Genomic DNA, 26,324 nt, shown 5'->3' with positions numbered 1-26,324 from the left:
GTTTCAAACCCTTCAAAGATGTTGACAGGCACTTTCAAAATAACACAGTTATCTATAGCACCCTTCACTTTGTTGGGGGTGCACCGTGAGGACAAAGCGTGGCAATGTATAGGCTTTCTGTCTACCGTTTCCGATACCAGACCTGGAAGGGTTTAAGTGTCACTGCGTGGTCACCGGTGATAAGTAGAGTCTTTACTTCACCGGTCTCATCGCGCTGCCCTTCTTTACTTCTCATGCATAATGGAGACCATGTTAATAATGGCTGATAGCAGGTATTAATTGCATCACATTCAAATTGCCCAGATGGTGCTTGTGGCTCGGACAAAGAAGTACTGGATCATAAATGTTTTAAAGTTGTTGCTTTTCATTTAGAACAACTTTCATCCTCATCCATCCTCTGTAACTTTATACATTAGAGGCAAACCGGCACTGTCAGGTTGTCTCTGAGTTAAAGGTGATCGCGTCATCTAATTAATAATGTGCCAAGTTTTCAATCAAGGATTTTTTCAAACCACGATTCATGTTAATACGGACGTAACTTGCACAATATGCGCAAAACTTGCATACATTTTTATTAATTATTAAAAACTTTGTGAATTAAATATATATAGTAAATTGTAAATGGAGTCATCAATCAAGAAAATAATCTGCAGATTAATCATTAATTAAAATAGCAATACTTGCAGCTCTAATTTAGAGTATGATGACTTGTTATCCTCTTAAAAAATAGATATGACAACACTGTCTGACAAGAAAATGACCACACAGATCTATTTTTACTGTCCATATAGATCAAAAATTAATGCTCAAAGCCAGTTGTCCATACTATTTTAATGGATGGACAGATTCATCAACATATTATGTTCACTTCACTATCAAATCTCCTGTGCATTTTCTGACAGTTTGTCACTTTATGACGGGTACATAAATAACTTTAAAAGGGCCGTCTAACTCCTGGAATGCTGTGCATGAAGTGCTGCAGCTTGAAATATGAAAAAAAGTCTTTATAACCTGTTTTCATAGATTCCATTAATGAATTAATTGAAACACTACCCTCATGATTTTGCGTAAAATAATTAAATCATTTAAGTTCAAGTGTGTAAAACTTTCTTGCAAACACATAACTCATGTTTTAGAATTGATTTTAAGATATTACTGATTACGTTTTAGCCAGTTCATGACCTCTCGCCCTGCTATATCTCTGACCACTTAGTACCACACACACCGGTATGTACTCTGAGATCCTCGGGTAGAGGTCCTCTGTCGGTTCTAGAGACCGGCTGAAAACTAGAGGGGCTAGAGATTGTATTCAGGGGCCTGAGGCTCTGGAACGATCTGCTCGAGGAAAACAGGTCAGCTGAGTCAGTAAACATCGTTAAATCCCTTCTTAAAACACTTTTATGGTAGGGACTTTCCTGATTATATTTTAGTTTTAATTTCCCTGAGCTGTCTTCTTCCTTTTAAATAATGTCTTATTTTGCGGTCCGTGTGAAGCACTTTGTAACATGGGTTTTGAAAAGTGCTCTATAAATAAAGATTACTATTATTATTATTATTATTATTAGGGCTGTCAAAGTTAAGGTTATAATAACGCGTTAACGCAAATTCGTTTTAATGCCACTAATTTCTTTAGCGCAAACTTTACAAACTAAATTTTGGCGAGGAAAAACTGTCATGTTCAATTTCAAAGGGGTTCCTTGACCTCTGACCTCCAGATCAGTGAATGTAAATGGGTTCTATGGGTACCCACGAGTCTCCCCTTTACAGACATGCACACTTTATGATAATCACATGCAGTTTGGGGCAAGTCATTGTCAAGTCAGCACACTGACAGCTGTTGTTGCCTGTTGGGCTGCAGTTTGCATCATATTGTTTTATGTTAAATGCAGTACCTGTGAGGGTTACTGAACAATATCTGTCATTGTTTTGTGTTGTTAATTGATTTCCAGTAATAAATATCAACATACATTTGCATAAAGCAGCATATTTGTCCACCATATAATCAATACTTGACAAATCTCCATATAAGGTACATTTCGAACAGATGAATCGTGATGAACTATTTGAATCGATTGACAGCCCTAAATAAAACCTGTACAGCACATGGGTGAATAGCATTTCTCCAAGTCAAACAGCAAAAGAACAAGAAAGAAAGTCAAGTAGCACACCTCTTTCCACTTCAGCTGTTTGATGCTTAACTTCAGTGCCTCCAACGAGGTTTTGGCTTTCGAGGTATCCACTGTCACTGGTCTTCTTTTCCTTGCAGCTTTCAATCCGTCTTCACGGCGTGTCTCTTGGATGTTTTTAGAAGGATGGATGGTCACATAGTTCCCATTAGTCTCAGACTTGCCCTGCAGGATTTTTCCAGTTCCTTTGATGTGAAGTGTCCTCTCATGTCCTAGTCTATTCAAGTTCTTCCCAACATGAACTGCAGACCCATGCAATGACACATCTGACGTGTGTTTGCCACAAGAGTTCTTGGCATCTTTTCCCAGCTTGCTTCGACTTTTGCCCCTGTGTTTACACGCGATGGAGGTGTTGGACGCAGCTCTGGTGATGCTGGGCAGGTCTGCTGAGAGAGAAGAAGCAGGAGGAGGACACACTGGACCCTCAGCATCCACACCCTGCTGCTCTGCATCCTCCACAAGTGACTTCATCTGCTCCACTTGAATCTGGACTTTTACATAATGATCACTCATTATGTGAGATGCTACTAGTGAGGCTGCTGGGCAGGGCACGGTGGGACCACGGAGGACAAAGATCAGACGCCGGCGGCTCGCTAACGTGATTCTGATGTGATGTAGACCGCATCGCTAGCTTCAGTGGCTAACTGACTAGTAGAACCATCTGCTTCTGTCCGGTGAGCAGACCGCGGAGATCTGCCCACAGCCTGTAACGTTCTCTAGCTAGTTACCGGTTGAAGAAGCCACGGTAACGCTGGCTAACGCCTTCTGCCAGATGGCCACATTCAATGAGCAACTTCAGATGGCTAGCGGCTCTCACCAGCTGGCGATCACCGAGCTGCTGGTGGCTGCACTTGTAGGTTTAGCTAGCTACTTGAAGATAGCTAAAGCTGACGTTAGCCTGTCAAACTTCATGTAGCTAACAGATGGCTCTGATGGCTCTGTGCAGTCTGCAAAACGACCCGTTAACTGTAACTCATGACAGACTTTACCTGACGCGTACCGTTATATCTACTTTTGAAGCGATGCCCAGTGTTGTAATGATGCCCACAGTCCTCTGCTTCTGCTCTGTGTGATCGTCCCTGTCGGTGTTGTTTAGCAGCAGCAGCAGCAGGAGGAGGAGGAGGAAGACCAGAGACCAGCCTGTTGTCCAGCCTCCATCTGCTCTGAACCGTAGACTGCACTGTACCCAGCTGATGCTGCCTTTAGTGCACCTCGTAACCTCCAGCTTTCAGAAGAAGTATTGACTCTATGACTTGTTGCCAAATGTCAGAAACTGATACAACACCAATATCACATGAAGCCGCTTCCAGTATTGTGTAGGTATTAATCTGTTGATTTTACAGGTGGGTTGTTAGCACTGTGAAGCCGTACTATTTACCTTTTCAATTGACCTGCTTATAAGTAATATTTCTTTCCGACAGTACCTGAAGGTAACACGGGGATGCCATATTGTAGAGGCTGTGTCCCCCTATTACAGCAAAGAATGATGCAATATCATCAACCAAATACCATTATTCACCTTACTGAGAGCTACATTAGTGCTGTTCTCTGTACGTGATGAAAACAAATAGTAATTAGGTAAACCTATGTTTAATGTCTTTTTGGATTTAATTTCTCGATATGTTCACCAACAACTTCAATTACAAGCACCTTCAACAGCCCATGTATACTGGCACCCTTAGCAAACTTAAACTCTATGCATGAATATAAACAGACACATTCAAACAAACACTGTCTGTAAATCTGATATCTGTGCATGCCTGGTGTGGAAATGATATGACCCGGCCATTCATTCATGCACCTGCAGAACAGCTGTAAACAGATGCTGGTATCACTCATTAATTAAAGAGAGGTCAGAGATCACAGTTGCATGATCGATGCAGATCAGCTTCTCCCAAGAGGAAATTTTTTCTTTATCTACGTTGCTGAGGGCAATTTCAGGCAATTTTACATGCTAGGAATAATCAAAATCCTCGTTACCATTTTATTCTTGTAGTCATATTTGCTCTGGCCACGTAAGACGAGGTGCTGTCCCAGAGGGCACAAATCTGTCACAAGTGTCCAGCATTCTGCACACATACTTGCCTTCATCTACCACATACAGTCCATATGATTAGATAGGCCTACAGGTGTATTTAGGGCCGGATGTAAGGCATGGACCATATAGGCGGTCGCCTAGGACGCCACCTTCTGGGGGGCACTGGTTGCCATCTAAAAATAAAAAAATAATAATGTTTTTTTTTCTAAATGCCAGTGGGCACCCTTCCTTATTTTCTGAATTGAATTAACAAATGAACGAATAAATAAAGAAAGAAAGAAATATTCAATGTGAACAGGTGACTGATTTTTAACATGTTGAAACTGGTGTATAAAACTGTCAAATTTAATCTTGTAAAACAGAATTTTGTTTGAACGTTATTAGAGTGACTTTAAACAGTGTAATATTGGAGCAATTGAGAGCTCTAGAACAGTGGTTCTCAAACTGTGGTACGTGTACCACTGGTGGTACGCGAGCTCTCTGTAGTGGTATGCGGAGGAATATCTGAAATATTTTTTAAAACTTATTAAGAAATAGAGCTGACCCATAAATCATATTTTTCTTCGGCATCATATGAACATGCGCGATGAAGACATTGCAAAAGGCTGTCTGAAACACGATGAATCAGAAAAATCATTATATTTAAGGATGGTTAACGCTGCCGCCTCTCCTCTGCTGCGCTGTGTCAGAGCTCTCCACTCACATCAAAACAGTCAGTCAGTCTGAACAGCTGATCAGAGAGGCCGCGGTAGAGACAGCTAGAACTACTCGTTACTGTAAGTTCAATAAAACTTTGCAAGTGTAAAGCCAAGACACGTTATCATTTCACCTGTTCAACAAGCATAAACATGATGAAACGGTTAAACATGGAGGAAAGTGTAGCACTTATATCGACCGATACAACTATAAAGCCACTGGACCAGTTCTAGGTTCGGATGGAGTGGGGGTAGCAGTATAAAAATAGACCATGTACTTTAAATGCAAAAGCCGGCACTTTACTGAACATAGGCAAGGTAAACCACAGTAAAACACTCAATCAATGGATGACTATCCTGCAGGTACCAAAAGCAAAATAAAATTCAGAAAATGTTAGTACAACTCACTTTTCCCTGTTTTAGGCTCTTTAAACTTCACTAGGAATAGTTTAGTTTGATCAATCCATTTGGGTGGGATGGTCCCCAAATAGCAGTAGTCTCAGGGGCGGATCCGCCCCCAGGTCGGTACATCCGCCCTAGTTTCTCACTCATTTCGGCTACGCGCCACGGATCCGGCCCGCCTCAATAGAGGGCACTGTCAAACAGCGGACTCAATGCTGACACCAGGCGGATCCGCACACCGAACTCGCCTTTTTACTCCATGCCACAGCAATTACTGATTAATATTGTTGGCTATAGTAGGTAATTGAGTAATCACTTAATTGTTTCAGAACTTCTTGGAACAGGAAGTTATATTTCTGTGATTAATGGTGCTGTTTGTTTTTTTCCTTCTCAGTTAAGGATGTTCCACATAATAGAGTCGGTGTCACCTTTTGGCCAAACTATAAAAATGATGAAAGAGTCGACAGGGCAGTAAGGAAAGCTGAGGAGCCTGGACCTGACTGGCAAAGCTACGATGTCAGAGTTGTTAAGTCATTTGGTATGCTAATTCTCAAAAATATATATATCTACAACTGTTCTTTTTTATACTGTTACTTTGAAACTCAAGTGACGTGTGACACATTTCATTTTTAGATCATTACTTTGAGGCACGTCATCTCTTAAAAAATCTGCAGATTTACAGTCAGAAGAGGAAGAGAAGGAAGTTCAATCAAAGAGAAGGCTAAAGCCGATGTAAGTATTAGGGGTCAGAAAAAAAACTATATTGCTTTTTTTTCTTTTCTTTTTTTTTTAACAATTCCGAAATCGATTTTTGTACAAAGAGAACGGAGCTGACACTTCGATGACACAGCTGGTTGAAAAGCGACTAAGCATCCCTTTAAGGCAGAACTGTGCATGCAGAATATTCCTAACAACCATCATGGCATTCTTGACCTTTTACACTAGTTTACAACTTGAGTTCTTTAGCCAGTGAAAACATATATGATATTATTAATAAGGGAGTCTGCAAATCAAGATAACATTATGTTGACAGCTGAGCATGGTTATTTTTCCATCCCACTTTATAGTCATTTCTTTGGGGACTCCGATGATGACAGTGAGGAGGAAAGTCCTCTAAAAAAGAGAGCCAGAGGTCCAGCCAAACCCTCACCACAGCCACCAGCTCCCATTATCCCACCCCCACCTCGCTGTGTGCCAAGTAGCGTGACAGTTGCCCTTCCTCCACCCGTTGCTCCTCCTTCACCCACTCCACCAGCAGTAGAGCAAACCCCTTCTTCAAGCCAGGTCTACAGACCTACCTGGCAAGGGGGAAGGTGTGGATCAGACACCACGACCTGTTCGGGGGAGCAATACCTCAAACGGCTATGAGATTCAAATTGAACCTTTCAATCATTGTGCATTCGAATTGTTGAATCATAATCAAATCGTGGGTGCCAGTGAAGATTCACACCTCTAGTAGATATGTATAACATGTAAGACATTAATTTGACCTTTACCAAATCAAGGCTTCTTTGTGGTAAAGAAATAAGCAAAAATAAACATAACCATCTGCTAAGTTAAATCTTTCTTAATGAGTTGTCCAAAGCAGACTGACATTTTTTATATACTATATATATATATAAATATATATTCTAATCTTTTTTTAACAGCGGCAGAAGTCCATATTAGGAGCTTACTGGAGTATATAAAACACCAGCAAGAGCAATTAATTGCCAAAGTGAACTATCTGACCAGCAAGAACCCAGCTGACCAAGAAATGGAAAGGCCTGTCCCTGTACAGTTTGTAATGCACTACAATTAGGCTCAAAATGTTGTGCTCATATAGGATGACATCTCCCTTGGGTCTTAAGAAAACATATGTAATTAACACTGGATATTTATACACTGTCTGATAAAAATATATTTTAAAAACATTCTGTAAATTATAAGATATTCTATAGACTTTTTTTGTTCCATTTTAGATTTCCTCCCTGGCAACCATCGGGGGACATGACACAAAACGTGTGACATGGAACATCCTTGCCCAAAGGGATAAATGGGAAAAAGTCTTTCAGCCAGATGGCATCGAAGACGTTGCTCCTGAGTAAGCAATTGTAATAAATATAAAAATCAATTTTAAGTCACTCAACAGTTTTAGGCAGTGTTCAAACTGACATCAGCACTCATGAGGAAAAAAACAGCCATGATAATTAATTTGATTGAGACCACTGCATTGACACATAAGGGTGGGGGCCAATGCAGGGGGCTTCAGAAAACATTGCAGGGTATGTCTGGCTAAAAAGTTGAACCAGGCTCAAGTTTTGCTGCAACACAACTTCATCTGGCAAACCACTCAATTGGCCAAGATACGTGCAAGTGCATATTTCTGGTAGACTCTGACTTTACTGTTTACATTACAATTGTTGGTAGACATTACTCCTTTATAACTTTACATAGACAATAGTTGATGATGATATATTAATGCTCTGAATATTGTATAGAGAACATTTACATGTCAGAAAGCAGCCTTTCAGTCTAAAAGCTAGTGGTTATGTGTATCCTTTTAAAACATAAAAACTGGTGGTTACAATGGGGGTTCATGAAATTTTGTATGATAATCTTCTTATGTGATTACAGATGCCGTGAGAAAGAGTGCCTTCTCCCGTGCCGCCACTGATGCTGACATTTCAAAAGAACGCAATACGGTGGTTCGACCTTGCCGCAGATCGGGGGAGCTCGAGGAAGCGTGCCACTGTCGGCATCCCTGCTGAGCCGACCGGTATTTAACCCTCTGACTGTCTTTCAGAGGCTCTAGTAGGTTCAAGTTTAAGGCTAGAGTAATGAGCTCAACATCAACAACAGCCAATCATATTTGTTGCCTCCGCTGTTTTCATACAGTTGAATTTGCTGATCCTCATCATCCTGTTAACCCTCTGAGACCCAACTTTACTGTCTTTCTGAGGCTGTGGCAGGTTCAGTTTTAGAGCTACAAATATCTTTAAGTTAGTTAGTCAATGTTATTTTAAATTACACCAGTCTTTAATTAACTATCTTTTCTTAGGTTAACAAGTTATTCCTGTTTGGTTTAGTTATTTTCTCGAGTTAACTTTTTTTTTCTTTGCCTTTTCACAGGTAAGAGATTGATATCACAAAATCCAAATTAAGTGAAACCATATACCATAAATCAAACTCTTGACAATTATGAAGGAGTACAGCATACAGTAGATAACACTTCAATTTGATTCAAATTGTTTTAAACTCAGTTCAAGTTCAATTCTTGATTCCAGATGTGTTTCCAGATCAAGTTCAGTTCTTGAATCCAGATGTGTTTCTGAATCAATTCAGTTCAAGAAAAATAGGAAAAAAGGGGGTCAATACTCCTACCGCTCTGGCAGTGAGTTTACCAACAGTCCATCTGTGTGCAGCAGATCTTCTCACTGGCACGACGAAGCAGGGTCTGTAGAAACTTAGTCCGTGGGTTTGGCATCTTGTCTCCCGTGTCGTCCCACACACACAGCAAAACCTCCACTCCAAGTCCAACTTTAAACAGATATAACAGAAAAACCTGACCTGCACAACAGGTCATGAAAGAAAGAAATGACTTTCAATATAAATCAACTCAATAAAGCTTTACAGTTACTGTGAGTTGTAACATTACTGCCACTGTGGCTCAACACGGCGGCGTAACGTTCCTGTTGTCTACACAGGCCTAACATAGCGGCAAAGCTACAACGCGACTCTCACTCCTCGTGTCTAACATGGAACGAATCAGCATTTCTCCACTTAACACAATGTACATTCACACAATACACTTGTAATATTAGGTGTTTATGGCCTTCTACACACAGCTACATTAGCTCTCTGCTAGCATTCATTCACTCATGTGTAAACTTTACAGATAAAGTGCATCACGAGTAAAGTCTCAATTGAAGGAGTTAAAACTCACCAAAACCGATGTGGTTCATTGAGATAAGGTGCTCATGAATCACCAACCAGGTGAGTATTATTTCACAGGTTCTAAATCAACTCTTTATGACTTATTTCACTCGTTCATTTCTCTCTCCGCTTTGGGCTCCTCCGTGCTCAAGCTAGGTAAACAAAGTGCATGGAGGCTCTTAAAGGGGAAGTGTCACTACCATTATTTGTAGGCAGACTTTTAACTGTTTCCATTAAAGGGCTATTAAAACGTTTTTAACTGAGTCTTTATCAATGAAATGTACAGATTTTAACCATTTAAACATATTTATGCATTTTAGTGACATTTATATTTATTTATTTATATCATGGTTTTTAATATGGGTTACAGAAGCAACGTTTCATTCTGCTCTGTCTGCAGTCTCTCATCCACCGCCGCTTTAGACAGACACGGTTAGCTCGGCGGCTAACAGCGATCTGTAAACACGTGTAAGTTATTTAGTTGAGTTGTGACTGACTTTAGTTCCCTGGTCAGCAGTGATCCAGTGTTCAGTGTCCGGAGAGTTTATTGTGAAGGAAAGGAAGAGGTGAAGCGGTGATGCGCTGCAGACTGAACCTCTGTTATTAATTTATTATCTTCATAAAGTATCATAAACCCTCAGCTACACCAGCTGAAACTAAAGCTGGCAGTAGGCTGTGTAGTCTCACTGTTTAGGTTATTGTCACATATCTTACTAGTAAACTCATCAGCTGAAACCAAACAGCCCCTCTTCCCTTTATCAGCCCTAATGTTACTGTAGCAGAGGACAGGAGGACAGAGGACAGGAGGACAGAAGGACAGAGGACAGGAGGACAGAGGACAGAGGACAGGAGGAGGGACTGATACAGACTGATGCCTGTGTTCTTCAGTCTTTATAAACTTCATTTAGTATTTTCATGTCAGGAATATGATTTATTTTATTAACATGTTAGATTGTTCCCAGTGAGATATTAATGAGTTTATATGGTGGCTTTACTGTTGTAAACATTACTGTTGCTGCTCTAGAAACAACATTGAGCCTAGTTATATATAAAATACAGTAGCTATATGTATATGTATAGCTAACATGCACACTTCAATATTTGTTTATTTATCGCAAGTCATATCGTCATCACAATATTGAACAGTGTTATCGCACATGGCAGATGTTCCTCATATGGTGCAGGCCTAGTGTGAAAGGCTGCCCCTTGCGTAGTATGAGAGTTGTGTGAAAGAGTTTAAGTGCCAGTTCTAGTGCTCCCTCTTTGACAAAAGTCAACAATAAGTAATATTCTTATTAGGAATAAATGTGCCTCCTGCGTGAACTGTGCATTGCTGAATAGGGTAGGCCTACGCTACTCTATTTTAACATTGGTCATAATGGTGGTACTTGGAGAGCCAAATATCTTCTGAGGTGGTACTTGGTGAAAAAAGTTTGAGAACCACTGCTCTAGAAGGTTAATTAGTTATGTAAATGTAATTATAGGCTATAGATTATATGGTGAAGATAGCTATTTGTTTTCCATACAAGTGCCAGGCAAGTTCAATGTTAAAAGCATCCTATTTTGACACGTTATTTTATTTGATAGATGTAAGGGTAGGCTATAGGATGCAATTTAGATTCCATTTAGAATATGAGGTTTGGATCTTTTCTGGGAGAAACTTTTTGTAACTGGACCTCTCTTTAAAATTTGCCCCTGGCCAGAAGTATAAAGACTTTTGACTTAAGTAAATACTACAGTGTAAAAATTAGGGTTGTCAAAGTAAACACGATAACGCTTTAATGCAGCTATTCTCAACCACTGGTCCGGGGCACACTGGTGGGCCTCAGAGAGTCACCCAGTGGGCCGCGAAGGTGCTGCCAAATGCTTAGATTAACTGCTATTCTGTATTTCAGAGGTTGTAGCGGGCTCACTTTTAAAGTTAGAGTGAAGATACTGGCATCAAATGAAACTAGAAAAACCTAATGAATCCATTGGTACCAACCATGTCATGCTAGCTTGTCGGGAAGTAGGCTAAATAACGCTCCAAAATTAAGCTAAATTATGGCAAGGAAAAACTAGCATAGCCATTTTCAAAGGGGTCCCTCGACCTCTGACCTCAAGATATGTGAATGAAAATAGTTTCTATGGGTACCCACGAGTCTCCCCTTTACAGACATATACTGTATGTCACAGATGCATGGACAAATTTTTTTTGAAACCAGTAAAAGTGTGTGGTGAGGAAATATGACCCTGAATACTTTGGATTCATAATGGCAGGCCGTGATGGGTAAGGGTAAGCTGAATATTTATGTGGGTCATTACACCTGACAGTGGCATAACACATATTTATAGCCCAGTTTGTCATTTATTTGGGAAGGTGGTCCTCGGAAATTTTTTAACAATCGGAAGTGGGCCTCGAGTTACAAAAGGTTGAGAAACCCTGCTTTAACGGAAATCTGTTTTAACGCCACTGATTTCTTTTACACATTAACACAATTGATCTGTCGGAGGTTGTAACCTAAGAATCCATCGGTACCAAACCATATCATACTAGCTTGTCGTGAAGGAGGCTAAATAACGCTCCAAACTTACGCTAAATTTTGGCAAGGAAAAATTGTCATGTCCATTTTCAAAGGGGTCCCTTGACCTCTGACCTCCAGATGTGTGAATGTAAATGGGTTCTATGGGTACCCACGAGTCTCCCCTTTACAGACATGCCCACTTTATGATAATCACATGCAGTTTGGGGCAAGTAATAGTCAAGTCCGCACACTGACACACTGACAGCTGTTGTTGCCTGTTGGGCTGCAGTTTGACATGTTATGATTTGAGCATATTGTTTTATGCTAAATGCAGTACCTGTGAGGGTTTCTGGACAATATCTGTCATTGTTTTGTGTGGTTTTGTTGTACATTTACATAAAGCAAGCGTATTTGAAAATTAAATACTTGACGAATCTCCCTATAAGGTACATTTTGAACAGACAAAAAATGTGTGATTAATTTGCGATTAATCATGATTAAGTATGGACAATCATGCAATTAATCGCAATTTAATATTTTAATCGATTGACAGCCCTAGTAAAAATACTTTGTTACAAGTAAAAGTCCTGCGTTCAATTAATCAATCAAACTTTATTTAAATAGCACCTTTCAAACTAGTCAAATGCAATTCAAAGTGCCGTACAGACGATTGACAAAAATGTAGAATGTTAAAAATGGATTTAGAGACTAATGCACACCAAAACATCATATATAAAATTTCATTGAATAAGAAAGCAATAAAAGATGGGTATTTAAGATAATAAAAGATAAACAAATACAACGAAATAAAAATAACAATAAAAATAAATAAATAAAAATTATGAAACTAAACAAAATAATGTATTAAAATAATGAAATTTTAATAAAATAAAATAAAAGAGATGATAATGATCGTCAATAAAATGTTGATTTAACAAAACAGTAAAATAAACAGTATAATGATGATGATGAATCAAATAAGTATAAACAAAACCATAAAATTATAAAACACTACATAAAAGTCAGACTAAATACATGTGTTTTTTTCAGTCTTACTTAAGTAAAAGTACAAAAGTATGAACATCAAAATATACAATAAAGTATGCATTATGCAGAATAGCACATTTCAGAATAATACAGACTATATTATATTTGAATCATAATTAGGCCTGGTGATGCATGTGTACATCACTTTAATGTTGCAGCTTGTAAAGGTGGAGCTCATTTTAAGTACTTTATATGCTGCTGATGCATCATAATATATTGGTTGATTTTTTTTATTATTATTTTCTATTAATAATCTGAATAAGTAACTAAGGCAATTAAAGGTAGTGGAGTGAAAAGTTCAATATTTGCTTTTAAAATGGAGACAACTTAACTACATATATGAGATACTTGTACTTTACTGGAGTATTTACATTTGATGTTACTTTATACTTTTACAGTACTTGAGTAAATGTACTTGGTTCCACTCCCCCGCTGCCCCTGGCCTGTTGTCTCCTCACAGGGACCTTAATACATCCATGACAGGGACAGTCACAGGAAGGAAGCACAGGCGGGATTTCTGTCGGCGGAATAAAAGCTACTCCCAGCTGAGCTCCAGCATGTTCCCCTTTAAAGGAGCGCAGTGATGCGTCGCTGTGTCTCTTCATCACTCCTCATCGCTCCTCATCAGGACCCGCTGCCGCTGTTATTATAGCACCTTTTATTATAGCACCTTTTAGTCTGGTTTAATCTGCTGAGATGAAAGAAGAAGATGCTTTTATATGACTCTGATGAGGATCTCTTTGATTCTGCAGCTGTAACGGACATCTTCTGGCTCATATGGAGCTGAAATGTGAAACTGCTCAATCTCAAGGACGCACTCTTCATCATTTGATTTCTCCGGTGATTTGTGTTAAACAACCGTAAAGCATCGTGTTGGATCCCGTGTTGTGGTGTTGTAGTAAAGGAGATATGATGGCATCCGCTGCGTGTAATAACTAGACGCGTGTGTGTGTCTGTGTGCGTCGCATGGCGTCCAGTAGGTCTGCCTCCTCACAGAGACGCTCATGATGCCGAGGGCTGTACGGAGACTGGTCCATCTGGTGCTGTTCTGTCCTCTGTCCAAAGGTCTGCAGGTATGTCGCCTGTATGGACAGCATGATGTCACTCTGCCTTGTGTTGCTATAGAACAGCAGATTCTACCTGTGTGCATGTCAAACTACCAGGGCTACTGAGGGCTCCATCTGCTGCGGACAGACCAACACGCAGCACAAAATGTCGCGAGTGTTAACAAATAGAAAAGAGAGAACTCGAGACCAACAAATCAGCTGTCTTTGTTTAAGGTCAAGTGACCAGCTGGGTATTCATTTATGTAGAGAGAGCAGCTGAGTCCGATTGTATGAGTACTGAGCAGGCCTCCACATCATTAGAGCTCATTGTGATTATTGGTGTCTACAGGCCTCAGTGGTGGAAAGTAACTCAACAGCCTGGATTACATTTATTCAGACTTAAAGCTGCAGGAGGCACAATGTTTTTGGCATCATTGGGCAACAATTCCATAATAACCTTTCAGCATATTGTACTGCAAGTGTTCTGAGAGAAAACTAGACTTCTGCTCCTCCTCATGGCTCTGTTTTCAGGCTTTAGAACATCTAGCCCGTGACGGGAGACTTTGACCAATCACAGGTCATTTCAGAGAGAGAGAGAGAGAGAGAGAGAGAGAGCGTTCCTATTGGCTGCTCATTCAATGGAGGCAGCTGTCAATCACTTGTGAACTCCAATCAAACGGTCAAACTAGGCAGCGCTGATCAGATATGAATCAATATTCTGTTACTGTAATGTCTGTTTCTCTTGTAGTGGACTGTTTAGCTGTAAAATGAGAAAGTTTGCTCTGGCTGGTTGGAGGTGCTTGCTATTTCCTCAACTGTTCTCAACATGGCTGCCGGGTCACAAACTTTCTCATTTTACAGCTAAACAGTACACTACAAGATGATTCTGAAACCACCCCCCTCTTGTGGTATTCACGACCTCATAAGTGGAAAGTTTCTTAAAGCTCAGAGTACACGAGTTGTGACGTGTTTGTTGACGTCAGAGATGGCGGAGGCCATGGAAGTTCATTTTTCGGTGCATAATAAGTTAACATATTGTAATTGTAGTCGTATATTGTTTTTCTTCATAATTTTATAATATGTCTGAGGAAAATGTTGATATTCCCAACAGGATAATCTTTCTCCTCTGTCATCATGCCTTTGCATTTCCTGCTTTATGTTACCTACTTGTTAGCTTGCTAAATTGTTAGCCTCTGTGGCTTCTAGACGCCGACAGTAACGTTAATATTGCCGTTGCTTAGCAGCGGTGTTCTCATGACTTAACCACTTGAACGTCAAGCATATCGTGTAACTTCCCATGTTGTAAAAACAAGCTCATGAGTTTCATGTGAAGGCACCACTACACTGCAACTGTAAATAACCGGGACACATTTAGAATGTAGAAACGTTTCAAACTGTGAAATTGTCTGTATATTGTATATTTGTGACATCACAAATGGACAGAAATCTTGACAGCTTGTTTCAAAGGCACAGTTTCTGAATACGGGCTGTGTGTATTTCTCCATGGATTGAGCATTTCAATACTTTCACAGTAATTTCTATAGCACTTAAACCTGCTTTATAATAAAAAAGACTTGACAATCTCACTTTTTACGATATGGCAGCTTTAAGTAAATGATCTGAATACTTATTTTTCACCCGTGCATATCAAATATCTTGGTTTTATCCTGAGGTCAAGTGATCATCTGTTCTTTCAATTATTATTAGTTATGTCTTCTTGGCTTACTGTGTTTTCTCTTTTCCCTCCCATCCATCCCTCCATCCCTCCATCCCTTTCCTCCCCCCCTCCAAAGAGTCGTCTCCCAGCCATTAAGGTGAAGTACCTTCTCCTGGCATGGCTGGGCATCCTCATTGCCAGCTGGGTCATCTACATGCAGTATGCCTCTTACTCTGAACTGTGCCGCGGGCATGTCTGCCATATGGTCATTGTAAGTATACTCTTTTTTTACTTACACTGTGACAGCCAATATTCATAACTTAGTTAGTTATGAGTTAAATGGTTCATTTGTGGTAACTAAATTCATATTATGGTCAGATTTAGGCAGAACAGATGTGATGTTTGTAAAATGTTGTTGCGATGCAGGAAGGAAAACATATTGCAACAAATTCAGATGGGGGAAAGCTCTGCTAGCACACATGCAAAGTAGGATGTCAATGTTAGCGCGGTAATAACAGGTTAACGCAAATTCATTTTAATGCAACTTGCGATTTTTAGGTTGTAGCTAGTTCTAGCGTTTCGTGAAGGAGATTAAATAACGCTCCAAACTGTCAGCGACATCTTCAAAGGGGTCCCTTGACCTCTGACCTCCAGATCAGTGAATGTAAATGGGTTCTATGGGTACCCACGAGTCTCCCCTTTACAGACACGCCCACTTTATGATAATCACATGCAGTTTGGGGCAAGTCATAGTCAAGTCAGCACACTGACACACTGACAGCTGTTGTTGCCTGTTGGGCTGCAGTTTGCCATGTTATGATTGGAGCATATTGTTTTATGCTAAATGCAGTACCTGTGAGGGTTTCTGGGCAATATCTGTCATTGTTTTGTGTTGATTGATTTCCAATAATAAATATTCACATAAAGCAGCATATTTGCCCACTCCCATGTTGACAACATTTTTCCATTTTCAACAGATAAAAAAAATGTGTGATTAATTTGCGATTAATCACAATTAACTATGGACAATCATGCGATTAATCATGATTAAATATTTTAATCGATTGACAGCCCTAATGCAAATCAATACAAAATGTTTTGAGCCAAGAAAAAGAAGATGCAATGCTCTTTGTTTCATGTAATTCTGGCACATTTTGTAATATTTCGGACTATGCTTGGGGTAGATTTGAAATGAGCCTATTTGTTGTTGCTCCAGCTGCGTCTCAGAACTGCAGATAGTCTTCAGGCAGAAACAGAAGAATACAGCCTACATGGAATAAGACAATAATGTTCCAGTGTCTGTAGTGAAGTGCTTAGACACCTTTTAACGTGCAAGAATTCAAAACAAAGAGAAACTTTGACGCTGGGTAAAGATACAGCCTATGGCTTAGCTACTCTCCTGCTGTGCCCAGCTGTTTCCAGAGCCTTCGGCTGTTGACAGAACAGGCGCTGACATTTAAGGACATGAAACTCAAACATGTTGTCTATATTAGCTTTGATTCTATTTCTAATTCTATTCTATTCTTTGAATAGATCTAGTTTAAAAGCATAAAAACAAAGCCTTGTTCTGTAATCAGTCACTCTGGGTTTTGACCGTATATAATAACCGATGTCATAAGCATGTTTGGATAAAGGAAGAAATCTTGAAATAACTGATAAAGGTTGGATTCGGCATTGCAAGAGGACGAGACACTCGGAGGACCGGCCTAACTGTTTCCTGTTTTTAATGAAGTGCATTTCCTGTTTCCTTTTTGCAGTGTGATCACTACAGGAGGGGTATAATATCAGGCTCGTCCTGCAAGGCATTGTGTGATCAGAGAAGTCTAACCCTGCAGCGCTGCATGTCCACCTCCTCCACACAGCAGGTCAGATATACACACACTGTACACACACCCAGAGAAGAAGGAAAACCCCTTCCAAACCAGGCACACTTTGCATGTTTATGATAACCAGAGATGCCGTGACCAGAGCATTATGTTGTCAGTTTGTCCCTCCGTCCGTCCCATTCTTGTGAACGCCTGTTGGAAATTTCTTCAAATTTGGCACAAACGTCCACTTGGACTCAAAGGGGTCAAAGGTCAAGGTCACTGTGGCCATAACTCAAGAATTCATATGCTAATTATGACAATTTCACACAAATGTCTAATAGGATAATGATGAAGAGATGACATTTTGGACAGACATGGTTGGTGGAGGCGGTAATTCTAGTTTATATTAAAAATATTGAATAAAGTGGCACAGGTTTTATTTATTCTTTTAAATATAAGCATATACCCCTAAGGAATATTCAATGCGGCATCATCCCCATATGCATATTCCTGAAAATGATAAATATGTCAATGACATGATTTTGTCATTTAATTAGAGGACATTTCTAAAACAAATTTAGTAGCTCATCAATTTACAATTTAGTCTGAAACACAGATTTTCCTGTTTTCTGCCAATTATTGTCCTGGGGGATAATAAAACTTAAGTGTAGGGCTTATCCACAAAAATATTATAAAATATGACATCAAATTTTGGGAACACAGGCAAAATGTTTGGACTACATTCAGTATCAGACATGACTCATGTCAGGTTTACTGGTTTTCTTCCATCAGAAAAGGGTCGTGTTGAGCAGTGCTCATTAGTATAACAGCTGATGGTAAATCAGTGTAAAGAACAACAGTTCTGAGCACTTTATCAGCTGCCTGCATTTATAAAAAAACAAAACACTAGCCTTAATTGTATCACAAGCATACATACATTAATTTCTGATCTCTTATTATTGTCCCATTTTGACTTGCAGGTGTACAGTGGACTGTGGAAGGAGAGACCTGTTGTGATCAAGTGTGGGATTGAGGATCCAGTGAAGATTGATGGGGCTCCAGACTCTTTACTGCGACAGGAGATGAGCTTATTTGACAAACCCACTCGTGGAACCTCAATGGATGAATTTAAAGAGATGCTGCACAGCTTCCTCAAGGTCTTTTTTCAAGCAATCAAGCCATATAATATATCATAATATATACAATAAGGCTGTCAAAGTTAAAGCGATAATAATGCATTAATGCAAATTTGTTTCAACGCCTCTAATTTCTTTAACGCATTAACACAACTTGCAATTTTCTACATTGTAGCGTCTCAGTTTTAAAGCTAGGGTGAAGATACTGGTATCATATGAAACTGCAAAGCCTAAAGAATCCATCGGTACCAACCAGGTCATACTAGCTAGTCAGGAAGGAAGCTTAATACGCTCCAAACTTGCGCAAAATTTTGGCGAGGAAAAACTGGAATGGCCAATTTCAAAGGGGTCCTTTGACCTCTGACCTCCAGATCAGTGAATGTGAATGGGTTCTCTGGGTACCCACGAGCATCCCCTTTACAGACACGCCCACTTTATGATAATCACATGCAGTTTGGGGCAAGTCATAGTCAAGTCAGCACACTGACACACTGACAGCTGTTGTTGCCTGTTGGGCTGCAGTTTGCCATGTTATGATGTGAGCATATGTTTTATGCTAAATGCAGTACCTGTGAGGGTTTCTGGATCAATATCTGTCATTGTTTTGTGTTGTTAATTGATTTCCAATAATAAATATAAACATACATTTGCATAAAGCAGCATATTTTTACACTTCCATGATGATAAGAGTATTAAATACTTGATAAATCTCCCTTTAAGGTTCATTTTGAACAGATTAAAAAATGTGTGATTAAATCCCAATTAACTATGGACAATCATGCGATTAAATATTTGAATTGATTGACAGCCCTAATATATAATAATATATCTCACCATGTGATACCTTCTTCTTGCAGACTAACCTTGGTGAGCAGCCATCTTTGAGCAGCTTGGTGGACAGGGTCATTACCCTGGCTGATGTCAACCAGGATGGCAAAGTGTCTCTAGCAGAGGCCAAGTCTATCTGGGCTCTCCTCCAGATCAACGAGTTCCTCCTGATGGTGGCGCTGCAGGAGAAGGAGCATACCCCAAAGCTGCTAGGTTTCTGTGGAGACTTGTACGTGACAGAACATGTGGGCCACAGCTCCCTCTACAGGCTAGAGGTGCCTCACTACCTGCAGGCTCTGGTCCCAGAGGCCTTCAGCTCCAGCCTGAACCACTGGCTCGCACCAGCCTGGCCCCGCAGGGCTCGCATCACCATCGGCCTGCTGGAGTTTGTGGAGGAGGTCTTCCACGGGTCCTACGGCAGTTTCCTAATCTGTGATGCCAGTCCTCGCCATGTGGGATACAATGCAAAGTATGACTGCAAGATGGCAAACCTGCGCAGTGTGGCATCTGAGGCAGTTGTGCGGGGATATTTGAGGGGGCGGCGATGTGAGACTAACACAGACTGTACCTACGGCCGGGACTGCACGGCCACCTGTGACCGACTAGTGAAGCAGTGTAACACTGAGGTTGTGCAGCCCAATCTTGCAAAGGTGTGTGTGCTTTTGCAGGATTTTCTGCTTTTTGGAGCACCTTCAGACCTCCGTGGGGATCTGGAAAAGCAGCTACGCACCTGTATAACACTCAGCGGTCTGGCAAGCCAGATGGAGGTGCACCACTCACTAGTCCTCAACAACCTGAAGACATTACTGTGGAAGAAAATTTCTAACACTCAGTACTCTTGAAAGCAGGTTGAGATTATCCGACCTGTCCATCTACATAATGAGTGAATTATGACATGAACACGAGTAGCTTTTGCTTATGAAGCTTTGCCAAATGTTGTAGAGGGTGGTGGTTATTTATGTATTTTCACTCTACATTGACTGTGAAGAACAGGAAACTGTGAAATAATGAATATACAATATGAAACTGCAGATGAAGAAAACTTTATTTTTTTCTTTTGTTTTCCAATGCATTATTTTGAGAAGCACATTCATCTGTTTAGACATACTATTCTCAGGGCACTGCCTATAACTTTATTTGTAAAATAATCTGTGAGTAAAGTTAGTTTTTCAAATAGTTTGATAGAATACTCTGTTGTCTATCGCTGTAGAGGCAGAACGGCAAATATGACATGGTGTGATTTTTGTACAACTGTAAATATCGGTGGAACTTTGTTGTTTCCTGTGTTTAAATGAACCTCCATGTGAAGCAGAGACAAGATACCAACAATGGATGAAATAATGCATATTTACAGTAGCGCTGAAACGTGATCTGATATTGATAATGTATTTAAATCAACCTGAACAGAGTTGTAAATGATGATCGGACATTAACTTGAATGAACTTCTAATCCATGAATAAACGTAAACTGGTTCAAACGATTGCTTTTCAACTATTGTGAATAAAAGTGCATTCATGTAAACCGGGCAGCTGGTGTCAGTATCAGAAGAAGTCAAAAGTCAAAGATTGGGAGCAGATATAACTTGATCAGCTTTACTGATCCTTTTAGAGCACACAGTCCTGTTTTATATGATTGAAGACTGGTGGCTGCCTTTCAGTTGTTCATGTGTTTATGTGAACTGCAAAAATGTACACAGACAAGCGGATGGATGGATGGAAACACAAATCACAATTAGATGTCCGCTTATGTTCATTTTCAAATTCAACAATCATTTCATCTTTTACCAACTTCCAAAAAGTCCTCTGTTGTGAACCTCCATCCCTCCAGATCCTCCCTGTTGTTGGTATTGAATGCAGATGATGACGTAGACATTTTATTCTCTCATGACACAGCCTCAACACAATGTGGGACTGCAGCACCTCAAGTTGCATGCTAGACGAGCGCAAAGGAAAACGCAAGAAGTCTGCAAGTGTCAACATGAATTCTCACCTCTCCGAGTAACTGTGCTGCTGCTCCGCGGGTTGATCTGGTCCATCAGAGGGAGGGGGGGTGCGCCCTGGGCCTCTATATGAAGAAGACCTTAATCAGTGGGAAACAAACAAGGCCAAATGTTAACTGAGTGTTTGTCCTACTCCCTATGTGCCTCTTAAGGTGTCTTATCAGCTTCAAATATGGATGTACTGCACATTGATTTTCTTTTAGAAAATAAACAGGACTATTTGAAGTGAATAGTTGCAGTAAAAAGATTTATGACCAACTACATATACAACAATTCTGAAGCTGCTCATTTCAGAAACATAACACAACTAATCCTTTTTGTTTTTGGTGTAACTGATGGGAACTATGTGCTTATAGCAGCCTCAAACCCAATAAACAAGACACATTGATTAAAGGCAACAACAAAAATGTACTCAAAGAAACTCAGGTTTTATTCAATGGGAATAATATCAACATTGTAGTGAAGTGTAGTCAGAGTATCTGGCTCGGTTCTATACCCAAAGCCCACAGAACAGTGGAAATTGAGCCATCATGAGCCAGTCACTTACTGTCTGCCCACTTATTGCACAACAGAGACACTGCAGCCAGAGTTGCGTCTCAACATCTTAACTGATGGTGCACTGTTGTAACTATCTATATGATTTGATTTTGTTTAGATTTTAAGTTCTGGGTGTTAATTATTTTTTATCATGCTTTTATTGGAAAGCACTTTGTAACCCTGTTTTGAAAGGTGCTATATAAATACAATTATAATTATTATTATTAGGGCCGTCAAAGTCAACGCAATAATAACGCAAATTTGTTTTAACGCCACAAACTTCTTTAACGCATTAATGCAACTTGCAGTTTTGAGGTTGTAGCGGGCTCAGTTTTAAAGCTAGAGTGAAGAAGGTGTTGATATGAAGTTACAGATAGATTTTCTTTCGACTAATCGTCGCAGCCTTAGTTTGTATATTGTAGTCTATGTTAACATGGTGTTGATATGAAGTTTCTATCCATATACAAGAATAATAAGACCTTTGCTGAAGGTTAACTATAAGGTGTTTCATATGAATAAGATATGCACTGTACTCCCAGTCTCATTAAATCTGTTTAAAATTAGAAAAAGTGCATCTTGACTGTAATGTCGTCATTTCTCTTCAACTGATGAAAACACAAACTCAGCTCAGCTAAAGTAGGATCTATTTACTCCCACGTATCCGGGGCCGGATCGCGGAAGGATATTCACTGAAATGTTCTCTGGTCAGGTAGTTTATGAATCCATATTCCATAATGTCCCTTAATTATTGTGTAGTTAATAAGACCTTTGCTGAAGGTTAACTATATGGTGTTTCATATGAATAAGATATGCACTGTACTCCCAGTCTCATTAAATCTGTTTAAAAATAGAAGAAGTGCATCTTGACTGTAATGTTGTCATTTCTGATCATCTGATAAATGTTTAATTCTACTATTTCTTATTCTTTTAGGAATCTTAATTCAAGCAACTGTTTCTTCTGTTTCTGTTAAAAAATTCATGATGTTTTTGATGCTACATAAATACCTAACACTGTCTTAGTTTATTATATGAAGACATTTAGGTCTTTTTCACCAAAGACACAAACTCTCAGCTCAACTAGAGTAGGATCTATTTACTCCCACATATCCGGGCCGGGTCGCGGAAGGATCATGACTGAAATGTTCTCTGGTCATGTAGTTTATGAACTTATATTCCATAACGTCCCCTACTTATTGTGTAATTAATAGCAAACAACTAAATGGTTTTTTTTTTACATATGATATATAGTATCAAACTAGTAAACCTGATGAATCCATGGGTACCAACCATGTCATACTAGCTGGTCATGAAGGAGGTTAAATAACTTTCCAAACTTAGGCTAAATTTTAGCAAGGAAAAACTGTCATGTCCATTTTCAAAGGGGTCCCTTGACCTCTGACCTCCAGATCAGTGAATGTAAATGGGTTCTATGGGTACCCACGAGTCTCCCCTTTACAGACATGCCCACTTTATGATAATCACATGCAGTTTAGGGCAAGTCATAGTCAAGTCTGCACACTGACACACTGACAGCTGTTGTTGCCTGTTGGGCTGCAGTTTACCATGTTATGATTGGAGCATATTGTTTTATGCTAAATGCAGTACCTGTGAGGGTTTCTGGACAATATCTGTCATTGTGTTGTATTTATACATTTGCATAAAGTAAGCATGTTTGCCCACTAACCATGTTGATAGTATTAGTATAGTATTAAATACTTGACAGTTCTCCCTTTGAGATACATTTAGAACTGATATGTCTGGTTAGACCTACATGCACTCTCATGCACTCTCATGATCATGTAACCGATCTGACAGGACCTGAGACAGCATCTAATAATAGCATGTTGATCACCATGGAAGGTAAAGCAGCAAACTGTGAGCAAACACAACGAACAACACTGTTATGAGCATTTATCTGAAAGTTAACCTCGACTGTGATGAAACCTTCAGAAATATTAATATCACACTGCTAATATTAGTGAGATTAATATTAGTGATATAGATGTCCAAGAAATCGCGTTCACTTTTTAAGTCAATGCAAACATTTAAATATGGACACACTTGAGGCATGGTGTGATACTACATAATAAAATACAACGGTTATGAACTTATGGGCTTTAATAAAAGTCCCATATTCTAACTCACCGTTTGGTCCTCACAGCTTGCAGCCTCTCTGCTTTCTCCATAGACATTAGTACCCGTATGTCTATTAGTACCAGTGTAGTACTAATAGTCTGTAGCTTCACTCCTCATCCCCCTGGTGGTCAGAGAAAGTCATTACAAGGTAACCTGTACAACTACGGACACCGAGAGCGACCAAACTTCATGTATTTAGCGAACTGCCCCCAGTGGATTAACAGGCTTTCTACTGTATGTGACAGTCAGTGCACTCCAGTGACTCCCTTAAACAGAGAGCCATACTGCTTACTACCATTTACACTCTAAGATGCCATTGGAACTATATGTATTTGATAACTTTTCACCCTAAATACTTCAGAACTGTTTTCTCCTCTCTCTGAGCAACAGAGAGACTGATGACGCTTTTAGAACTAGCAGGCTGGACTATTGTAACACTCCTTTCTGCTCTACCAAAGAATACAAGAAATCTGCTACAATTAATTCACAATTCTGCTGCACGAGTGCTGACTAAGACCGAAAGGAGAGCACACATTACTCCTATCTTAAAGTCTTTACACTGGTTACCTGTTAGTTTTCGTATTGATTTTAAAAATGTTTTATTAGTTTATAATAAGGCACTACATGGCCGTGCACTAGACTACCTTGCAGCAATGCTTTTGGTTTATGAACCAGGAAGGCCCCTCAGATCCTCCAGTTCTTCTCTATTATTTATTTATTTCCTTGTATTTTGTTTATCTTTTATTATCTTAAATACCCATCTTTTATTGCTTTCTTATTCAATGAACTTTTATATTGGTTGTTTTGGTGCATTAATCTACATTTTTGTCGATCGTCTGTACGGCACTTTGAAATGCATTTCACTTGTTTGAAAGGTGCTATATAAATAAAGTTTGTTTGTTTGATTGATTGATTGATTGATAGTGATAAACAGAAAGACACTTCAATTTAAATCATATTCAAATAAGATAAGATGAAATAACCCTTTATTAGTCCCACAGCGGGGACATTTGCAATGTTATTAATGTTAAACCCACTTATATACTGTTAAACAAGGTGATTTCATTCAAATTGCATTTGGACTCAATTTATCTGTAATAAAGTGAAGGTGCCATAAAAACATTTTAGTTGTGTGCCATTAACTACACAATAGGTAAGGGACATTATGGAATATGGATTCATAAACTACCTGACCAGAGAACATTTCAGTGAATATCCTTCCGCGACCCGGCCCGGATACGTGGGAGTAAATAGATCCTACTCTAGTTGAGCTGAGTTTGTGTTTTCATCAGTTGAAGAGAAATGACGACATTACAGTCAAGATGCACTTTTTCTAATTTTAAACAGATTTAATGAGACTGGGAGTACAGTGCACATCTTATTCATATGAAACACCTTATAGTTAACCTTCAGCAAAGGTCTTATTATTCTTGTATATGGATAGAAACTTCATATCAACACCATGTTAACATAGACTACAATATACAAACTAAGGCTGCGACGATTAGTCGAAAGAAAATCTATCTGTAACTATTTTGATAGTCGATTCATCTTTTAAAACTTTGGGCTCTGGGAATTATAACAGGACTTCATCAAACTGCTTAAAAAATACCCGTTTGAATCTACTCCCACGTACTGCAGCAGCGTTTTTCTGCTAAATTTGTATCAACATGGCCCCAAGGGTGCACCATAGTGGCAACAAGACAGAAAAATTGGACCTAGAGTTGAAAAGTAAAAAAGAATCTGTCTGATTTAGAATGTGAACAGTCAAGATTGTGTCCACGTAAACATGCATGTCTGTAACAGGGAGACTCGTGGGTACCACAGAACCCATTTTCATTCGTATACTATGACAGTTTTTCCTCACCAAAATGGAGCGTTATTTATCCTCCTTTGCGACAAGCTAGTATGACATGTGGTATATGTATATCCATGTTGGTACCAAAATATTCTTTAGGTTTTCTAGTTTCATATGATACCAGTATCTTTACTCTAGCTTTAAAACTGAGCCGCTACAACCTAAAACACAAATCACATCAATGCATCAAAGAAATTAGTGGCGTTAAAAGGAATTTGCGTTAACGTGTTGTTATCGCGTTAACTTTGACAGCCCTGCATAATTAGCATATGAATTCTTGAGTTATGGCAAAAAAAACGTGTTTTGTGAGGTCACAGTGATCTTTACCTTTAACCTACAAATTCTAATCAGTTCATCCTCGAGTCCAAGTGGACGTTTGTACCAAATTCGAAGAAATTCCTGAAGTTGTTCTTGAGATATTGTGTTCAAGAGAATGGTACGGACAACCCGAAAACATAAAAATGTTAAATCAGAACCAGAAAGAAGTTAAAGAGTAAAATGCACACAACTTCAGTCTTAACACAGGACAAT

At 39.4% G+C, this 26,324-nt stretch overlaps 2 protein-coding genes and 4 long non-coding RNA genes across 9 annotated transcripts in view; 3 read left to right on the top strand and 3 right to left on the bottom strand.

Annotated features, from left to right (window-relative positions):
- The window catches only part of ttll11 (tubulin tyrosine ligase-like family, member 11), a 35,520-nt gene extending 31,948 nt beyond the window's left edge, over positions 1 to 3,572 (bottom strand). The window contains exon 1 of one of the 2 annotated variants that reach the window (XM_037752426.1): positions 2,169 to 3,572. In XM_037752426.1, coding sequence (XP_037608354.1) covers positions 2,169 to 2,699 — 531 coding nt within the window. In that variant the 5' untranslated portion in view covers positions 2,700 to 3,572. The remainder of the gene's footprint in view (positions 1 to 2,168) is intronic. The other variant, XM_037752427.1, reaches the window with a different exon arrangement.
- A 2,145-nt stretch (positions 3,573 to 5,717) lies between these two features.
- LOC119478041 lies at positions 5,718 to 6,645 on the top strand. The gene is made up of 3 exons (XR_005204373.1): positions 5,718 to 5,859; positions 5,955 to 6,053; positions 6,389 to 6,645. It is a non-coding gene; the product is annotated as an uncharacterized LOC119478041 (long non-coding RNA).
- A 1,158-nt stretch (positions 6,646 to 7,803) lies between these two features.
- LOC119478040 lies at positions 7,804 to 9,398 on the bottom strand. The gene is made up of 2 exons (XR_005204372.1): positions 9,247 to 9,398; positions 7,804 to 8,870 (listed from the first exon to the last, which is right to left on the bottom strand). It is a non-coding gene; the product is annotated as an uncharacterized LOC119478040 (long non-coding RNA).
- Positions 9,399 to 9,686: 288 nt separating this feature from the next.
- Positions 9,687 to 20,227, top strand: dipk1b (divergent protein kinase domain 1B). 3 transcript variants are annotated; one of them, XM_037752429.1, is made up of 6 exons: positions 13,488 to 13,627; positions 13,765 to 13,860; positions 15,627 to 15,761; positions 17,248 to 17,355; positions 18,279 to 18,455; positions 19,292 to 20,227. In XM_037752429.1, the coding sequence occupies exons 2-6, from the start codon at positions 13,792 to 13,794 to the stop codon at positions 20,102 to 20,104; spliced, it is 1,302 nt and encodes a 433-aa protein (XP_037608357.1). In that variant the 5' UTR covers positions 13,488 to 13,627; positions 13,765 to 13,791; the 3' UTR covers positions 20,105 to 20,227. The 3 variants fall into 3 exon arrangements, with proteins under 3 accessions (XP_037608358.1, XP_037608357.1, XP_037608356.1); XM_037752428.1 differs by having other exon boundaries at positions 13,490 to 13,627; positions 13,768 to 13,860; XM_037752430.1 differs by lacking the exons at positions 13,488 to 13,627; positions 13,765 to 13,860 and adding an exon at positions 9,687 to 9,704.
- A 59-nt stretch (positions 20,228 to 20,286) lies between these two features.
- On the bottom strand, positions 20,287 to 21,856 carry LOC119478042. The gene is made up of 2 exons (XR_005204374.1): positions 21,253 to 21,856; positions 20,287 to 21,097 (listed from the first exon to the last, which is right to left on the bottom strand). It is a non-coding gene; the product is annotated as an uncharacterized LOC119478042 (long non-coding RNA).
- Positions 21,857 to 22,170: 314 nt separating this feature from the next.
- Positions 22,171 to 22,646, top strand: LOC119478468. The gene is made up of 2 exons (XR_005204453.1): positions 22,171 to 22,289; positions 22,577 to 22,646. It is a non-coding gene; the product is annotated as an uncharacterized LOC119478468 (long non-coding RNA).
- Positions 22,647 to 26,324: the final 3,678 nt, after the last annotated feature.

The sequence above is a fragment of the Sebastes umbrosus genome, chromosome 19 (assembly GCF_015220745.1).
Source record: "Sebastes umbrosus isolate fSebUmb1 chromosome 19, fSebUmb1.pri, whole genome shotgun sequence".
Lineage (NCBI taxonomy): Eukaryota > Metazoa > Chordata > Actinopteri > Perciformes > Sebastidae > Sebastes > Sebastes umbrosus.
Note: the sequence above shows the minus strand (reverse complement) of the source record. Positions and strands in the feature narration are given on the sequence as shown.

What these genes read in the sequence shown, in the direction of transcription:
- dipk1b (XM_037752428.1), top strand. Translation starts at nt 13,565, where the DNA reads ATGGAGCTGAAATGTGAAACTGCTCAATCTCAAGGACGCACTCTTCAT. An exon ending in CTCTGTCCAAAGGTCTGCAG is followed by an intron (nt 13,861 to 15,626) that starts GTATGTCGCCTG and finishes CCCCCTCCAAAG; the next exon opens with AGTCGTCTCCCAGCCATTAA. An exon ending in ATGTCTGCCATATGGTCATT is followed by an intron (nt 15,762 to 17,247) that starts GTAAGTATACTC and finishes TCCTTTTTGCAG; the next exon opens with TGTGATCACTACAGGAGGGG.